The sequence below is a fragment of the Panulirus ornatus genome, chromosome 45 (genome assembly GCF_036320965.1).
Source record: "Panulirus ornatus isolate Po-2019 chromosome 45, ASM3632096v1, whole genome shotgun sequence".
NCBI classification, from domain to species: domain Eukaryota; kingdom Metazoa; phylum Arthropoda; class Malacostraca; order Decapoda; family Palinuridae; genus Panulirus; species Panulirus ornatus.
In genome coordinates this window covers 9,264,702-9,272,201 of record NC_092268.1, presented here as the reverse complement: position 1 = coordinate 9,272,201, position 7,500 = coordinate 9,264,702, and the positions used below count along the sequence as shown (strand labels likewise).

Genomic DNA, 7,500 nt, shown 5'->3' with positions numbered 1-7,500 from the left:
TGGGTTTCTCTGGAGGTAATGGGGTTTATGATAAGGGATTTTCTCTGGGGTCAGGGGGTTTCTCTATGGTAAGGGAGTTTCTCTGAGGGGTAAGGGGGTTTCTCTGGGGAATCTCAGGGGTAGTGTAGGTAGATAGGTGGAACGTGTGGGTCTTCAGAAGGTTATTGACCAAAGGCGAACCTTGTGTCACTGGGAGAGACCCAGTGTGAATCTCTGGGGATCTACGGGGTCGCTTTGGGAGCGCTGGAAGATACTGTACGGGAATTCATAACCTTTATGTCTGGGGAAAGCTGAAGTATTCTGGGGGTAAGCTAATAATATTGATGAGAATTATCCGGGGGATCTCTGGGGTGACGGAGATATAAGTGCACAGAACGTTCATGGGAATTACCCCGGAGAATCTCTGGAGTGACGGAGACAGGGTGAACATGAACGTTCATTGTAACACTCTGGGGGATGGCTAGTGTGCAGGAATTTTGATATATCTGGGGAGCGTCTGGAGGCATGTTAGGACTCTGGGGGAATCTCTGGTATCTGGGGCTTTGATCAATGAAGACAAGTTCCAAAACTTCCCAGACGTCTTTCGCTTCCGTCCCTCTGGGGGTATGGGGGAAATATTTGGGGTATGCAGTGGTTGAGACAATCTGTACTCTCTGGGGTGTGAGAAAGTTGTCTGTGTCTGGGGTTGTGTATTAGGGGTCTGGGTAGATGTACCTGTATGTCGTCTGTCTCTGGGGTGTCTATGGGGGTCTGGGGAGATGTATCTGTATGGTCTCTGGGGGGATGAGGTTAACCAATTTCAGCATTGGTGGGTCTAGTCTCTGGGGGTGTTCGTGGGGCTCTGTAGGGAACCCTGGGATTCTCTGGGGTTATGTAAAGGGGTCTAGGATATCTGGGGTGTCTAGTCTGCAGGATACTCTGGGGGTTATTTAAGGGGGGGTTTTGGTTAGAAATTTTTGGGGATGTCTGATATCTGGAAGCGAATTTTGTTTATTGTAATTATAGTAAATTAATAATTTGAATATATAATTATTTAAGGATTTATGATAATTATTGATTATAGAATAGTATTGATATTTTCTTTTCCAATTCATGAATTATATAAGATAATCCAGATTACTTGAATATGTTTGTTACATTCTGAATATATGTCATTACGAAGATGTTATGTTGGCTTATCTGAGATGAAGAACTTGTGAGTAAATAAATAAATAACACACACACACACACACACACACACACACATACATACACACACACATACATACACACACACACACACACACACACACACACACACACACACACACACACATACATACACACACATGCACACACATACATACACATCATCTCTCACACGTCTCCCCCATCATCCTCATGCCTCACCCATCATCATCACACGTCTCTCGCCCACAGCTCCAGTACCCATCCTCAATGTGTCTCGTCCATCATCACACGTCTCTCGCCCACAGCTCCAGTACCCATCCTCATGTCTCGCCCATCATCACACGTCTCTCGCCCACAGCTCCAGTACACATCCTCATGCCTCACCCATCATCGTCGTCTCTCGCCCACAGCTCCAGTACCCATCCTCATGTCTCGTCCATCATCACACGTCTCTCGCCCACAGCTCCAGTACCCATCCTCATGTCTCGTCCATCATCGTCGTCTCTCGCCCACAGCTCCAGTACCCATCCTCGGTCACTCCTGCCTACAAGTTCGGTACGGTTCAGGAGACCAACTCAGCCATGGTCCTCAAGCGTCACCACCCACACATGTCCAGCTACATGGTCCGTCATGGTTACAACAGACCCTTCGTCCACGACGGTGTACGCTCCATCAAGAAGAAGTGAGTACACACACAGGGTCCGTTACAACGGGGGTCCGTCCACGAATGTGTGACGGTGAAGTACACACACAGGGTCCGTTACAACGGGAGGTCCACGAGTGTGTGACTGTGGTAGAGTGTGTGACTGTGGCAGAGTCTGTGACTGTGGTAGAGTGTGTGACTGTGGTAGAGTGTGTGACTGTGGCAGAGTCTGTGACTGTGGTAGAGTGTGTGACTGTGGCAGAGTCTGTGACTGTGGCAGAGTCTGTGACTGTGGTAGAGTGTGTAACTGTGGTAGAGTGTGTGACTGTGGTAGAGTGTGTAACTGTGGTAGAGTGTGTGACTGTGGTAGAGTGTGTGACTGTGGTAGAGTGTGTAACTGTGGTAGAGTGTGTGACTGTGGTAGAGTGTGTAACTGTGGTAGAGTGTGTAACTGTGGTAGAGTGTGTAACTGTGGTAGAGTGTGTGACTGTGGTAGAGTGTGTAACTGTGGTAGAGTGTGTGACTGTGGTAGAGTGTGTGACTGTGGTAGAGTGTGTGACTGTGGTAGAGTGTGTAACTGTGGTAGAGTGTGTGACTGTGGTAGAGTGTGTAACTGTGGCAGAGTCTGTGACTGTGGTAGAGTGTGTAACTGTGGTAGAGTGTGTGACTGTGGTAGAGTGTGTAACTGTGGTAGAGTGTGTGACTGTGGTAGAGTGTGTGACTGTGGTAGAGTGTGTGACTGTGGTAGAGTGTGTAACTGTGGTAGAGTGTGTGACTGTGGTAGAGTGTGTAACTGTGGTAGAGTGTGTGACTGTGGTAGAGTGTGTGACTGGCAGAGTGTGTGACTGGCAGAGTGTGTGACTGGCAGAGTGTGTGACTGGCAGAGTGTGTGATGCCCTCACACCATAGGAGGATCCAGGCTACTTATTCTAAGTGTAAGTGTAGATTTTCGTGGATTTATCAAATAAAGGAAATGTATTTCACTGTCTTCTGGTTGAGCTAGATTTAAAGCACACACTCTCTCTCTCTCTCTCTCTCTCTCTCTCTCTCTCTCTCTCTCTCTCTCTCTCTCTCTCTCTCTCTCAGCTGATGGCGAAGTTGTGGAAGCCTTAGAGAGAGAGAGAGAGAGAGAGAGAGAGAGAGAGAGAGAGAGAGAGAGAGAGAGAGAGAGAGTAATGGAAGGTATTGCATCGCAAGGCCGTCCGTCTGCCAAGAAAAGGCACTAGAAGTAATTGTGGTATATGGGGGGCGGCGCTGATGGCAGGCCGGGGGTAAGGGGGGCGAGACATGTTATGTTACGAGATGGGCAAGGGAAGGGAAGAGATGGGAAGTGGAGGGGACGAGATGGGCAAGGGAAAGGACGAGATGGGCAAGGGAAGGGAAGAGGTGGGAAATGGAGGGAGGGAGGGACCCCTCTCCCCACTTCGCTGTGGAAGGTGTTGATCAGAAAAGACTTGATTTTCCTCGCAGTAATTATGATAAAGCAGTAGAAAATGGGGGACATGATAAAGAAATAGAAAATGGAGACATTATCATGATAAAGAAATTAGAGAATTTCCCGCGTTAGCGAGGTAGCGTCAAGAACAGAGGACTGAGCCTTGGTGGGAATATCCTCAATTGGCCCCCTTCTCTGTTCCTTCATTTGGAATATATATATATATATATATATATATATATATATATATATATATATATATATATATATATATATATATATATATATATGAAAAGAAAGATCATGAGAGGCAAGTGTTTTGGGAGCAGCTGAATGAGTGTGTTAGTAGTTTTGATGCACGAGACCGGGTTATAGTGATGGGTGATTTGAATGCAAAGGTGAGTAATGTGGCAGTTGAGGGAATGATTGGTGTACATGGGGTGTTCAGTGTCGTAAATGGAAATGGTGAAGAGCTTCTAGATTTGTGTGCTGAAAAAGGACAGGTGATTGGGAATACCTGGTTTAAGAATAGAGATATACATAAGTATACGTATGTAAGTAGGAGAGATGGATAGAGAGCGTTATTGGATTACGTGTTAATTGATAGGCGCGCAAAAGAGAGACTTTTGGATGTTAATGTGCTGAGAGGTGCAACTGGAGGGATGTCTGATCATTATCTTGTGGAGGCGAAGGTGAAAATTTGTAGAGGTTTTCAGAAAAGAAGAGAGAATGTTGGGGTGAAAAGAGTGGTGAGATTAAGTGAGCTTGGGAAGGAGACTTGTGTGAGGAAGTACCAGGAGAGACTGAGTACAGAATGGAAAAAGGTGAGAACAAAAGGCGTAAGGGGAGTGGGGGAGGAATGGGATGTACTTAGGAAAGCAGTGATGGCTTGCGCAAAAGATGCTTGTGGCATGAGAAGCGTGGGAGGTGGGCAGATTAGAAAGGGTAGTGAGTGGTGGGATGAAGAAGTAAGATTAGAGTAGTGAAAGAGAAGAGAGAGGCATTTGGACGATTTATGTAGGGAAATAATGCAAATGATTGGGAGATGTATAAAAAAAAGAGGCAGGAGGTCAAGAAAAAGGTGCAAGAGGTGAAAAAGAGGGCAAATGAGAGTTGGGGTGAGAGTATCATTAAATTTTAGGGAGAATAAAAAGATGTTTTGGAAGGAGGTAAATAAAGTGCGTAAGACAAGGGAATCAATGGGAACTTCAGTGAAGGGGGCTAATGGGGAGGTGATAACAAGTAGTGGTGATGTGAGAAGGAGATGGAGTGAGTATTTTGAAGGTTTGTTGAATGTGTTTGATGATAGAGTGGCAGATAAAGGGTGTTTTGGTCGAGGTGGCGTGCAAAGTGAGAGGGATAGGGAAAATGATTTGGTAAAGAGGGAAGAGGTAGTAAACGTTTTGCGGAAGATGAAAGCCGGAAAGGCAGCAGGTTTGGATGGTATTGCAGTGGAATTTATTAAAAAAGGGGGTGACTGCATTGTTGACTGGTTGGTAAGGTTATTTAATGTATGTATGACTCATGGTGAGGTGCCTGAGGATTAGCGGAATGCGTGCATAGTGCCATTGTACAAAGGCAAAGGGGATAAGAGTGAGTGCTCAAATTACAGAGGTATAAGTTTGTTGAGTATTCCTGGTAAATTATATGGGAGGGTATTGATTGAGAGGGTGAAGGCATGTACAGGGCATCAGATTAGGGAAGAACAGTGTGGTTTCAAAAGTGGTAGAGGATGTGTGGATCAGGTGTTTGCTTTGAAGAATGTATGTGAGAAATACTTAGAAAAGCAAATGGATTTGTATGTAGCATTTATGGATCTGGAGAAGGCATATGATAGATTTGATAGAGATGCTCTGTGGAAGGTATTAAGAATATATGGTGTGGGAGGCAAGTTGTTAGAAGCAGTGAAAAGTTTTCATCAAGGATGTAAGGCATGTGTACGTGTAGGAAGAGAGGAAAATGATTGGTTCTCAGTGAATGTAGGTTTGCGGCAGGGGTGTGTGATGTCTCCATGGTTGTTTAATTTGTTTATGGATGGGGTTGTTATGGAGGTGAATGCAAGAGTTTTGGAAAAGGGGGCAAGTATGCAGTCTGTTGTGGATGAGAGAGCTTGGGAAGTGAGTCAGTTGTTGTTTGCTGATGATGCAGTGCTGGTGGCTGATTCGGGTGAGAAACTGCAGAAGCTGGGAATGAGTTTGGTAAAGTGTGTGAAAGAAGAAAGCTGAGAGTAAATGTGAATAAGAGCAAGGTTATTAGGTACAGTAGGGTTGAGGGACAAGTCAACTGAGAGGTAAGTTTGAATGGAGAAAAACTGGAGGAAGTGAAGTGTTTTAGATATCTGGGAGTGGATTTGGCAGCGGATGGAACCATGGAAGCGGAAGTGAATCATAGGGTGGGGGAGGGGGCGAAAGTTCTGGGAGCGTTGAAGAATGTGTGGAAGTCGAGAACATTATTTCGGAGAGCAAAAATGGGTATGTTTGAAGGAATAGTGGTTCCAACAATGTTATATGGTTTCGAGGCGTGGGCTATGGATAGAGTTGCGCGGAGGAGGGTGGATGTGTTGGAAATGAGATGTTTGAGGACAATATGTGGTGTGAGATGGTTTGATCGAGTAAGTAATGAAAGGGTAAGAGAGATGTGTGGAAATAAAAAGAGTGTGGTTGAGAGAGCAGAAGAGGGTGTTTTGAAATGGTTTGGTCACATGGAGAGAACTAGTGAGGAAAGATTGACCAAGAGGATATATGTGTTAGAAGTGGAGGGAACGAGAAGTGGGAGACCAAATTGGAGGTGGAAAGATGGAGTGAAAAAGATTTTGAGTGATGGGGGCCTGAACATACAAGAGGATGAAAGGCGTGCAAGGAATATAGTGAATTGGAACGATGTGGTATACCGGGGTCGACGTGCTGTCATTGTATTGAACCAGGGCATGTGAAGCGTCTGGGGTAAACCATGGAATGTTCTGCGGGGCGTGGATGTGGAAAGGGAGCTGTGGTTTCGGTGCCTTATACATGACAGCTAGAGACTGAGTATGAACGAATGTGGCCTTTGTTGTCTTTTCCTAGCGCTACCTCACGCACATGAGGGGGGAGGGGGTTGTTATTTCATGTGTGGCGAGGTGGCGATGGGAATGAATAAAGGCAGACAGTATGAATTATGTACATGTGTATATATGTGTATGTCTGTGTGTGTATATTTATGTATACGTTGAGATGTATAGGTATGTATATTTGTGTGTGTGGATGTGTATGTATATACATGTGTATGTGGGTGGGTTGGGCCATTCTTTCGTCTGTTTCCTTGCGCTACCTCGCTAACGCGGGAGACAGCGACAAAGCAAACTGTAGATATATATATATATATATATATATATATATATATATATATATATATATAACACATAAGAAAATGACGTTTGTGTAAGAATATTTTTCCCCCTTTGTTGCCAATATATTCTCCCTCACCTCCCTCCACCCACTGCCCTCCTTACCTCCTTCCCTCCACTCCCACTCCCACCCGACTCCCAATTTAGAACCTGGGGTTTGCCAATTTCCTCCCAGACGACGGCGAAGAAATTGGGCCCATTTTTTTTCTCTGTGTGTGTGTGTGTGTGTTGGATGAATTTTTCCCTAAACCCACTGGTGTGTGTGTGTGTGTGTGTGTGTGTGTGTGTGTGTGTTTGAGAGAGAGAGAGAGAGAGAGAGAGAGAGAGAGAGAGAGAGAGAGAGAGAGAGAGAGAGAATTCTCGAGCCATCTTGGCAACACACAAGAGATGATCTATCATTGTTTCTTCCCCTCCCTCCCCCATGTCATATCCAGGAGTCAAACTTTTAAAGAAAAAGAAAGTTAAAAAAAATGATACAACTTTAGTGTGGCTGAGCAAGTTTGGTGTGGATGAGGAGCAATGGGACTTACCCACCAGGATTGGGTGATGGTTACAGTAGGTGGAGGAAGTGGTTACAGTAGGTGGAGGGAGTGGTTACAGTAGGTGGAGGAAGTGGTTACAGTAGGTGGAGGAAGTGGTTACAGTAGGTGGAGGAAGTGGTTACAGTAGGTGGAGGGAGTGGTTACAGAGGGTGGAGGTAGTGGTTACAGTAGGTGGAGGGAGTGGTTACAGTAGGTGGAGGGAGTGGTTACAGTAGGTGGAGGGAGTGGTTACAGTAGGTGGAGGGAGTGGTTACAGTAGGTGGAGGAAGTGGTTACAGTAGGTGGAGGAAGTGGTTACAGTAGGTGGAGGGAGTGGTTACAGTAGGTG

The 7,500-nt window shown here is 45.5% G+C and overlaps 1 protein-coding gene across 1 annotated transcript in view; it reads left to right on the top strand.

Annotated features, from left to right (window-relative positions):
- The window catches only part of LOC139762935 (glutamate receptor ionotropic, NMDA 2B-like), a 421,764-nt gene that overhangs the window by 327,136 nt on the left and 87,128 nt on the right, over positions 1–7,500 (top strand). Inside the window, exon 17 of the mRNA XM_071688232.1 lies at positions 1,686–1,852. Within this exon, the coding sequence (XP_071544333.1) occupies positions 1,686–1,852 (167 nt within the window). The remainder of the gene's footprint in view (positions 1–1,685; positions 1,853–7,500) is intronic.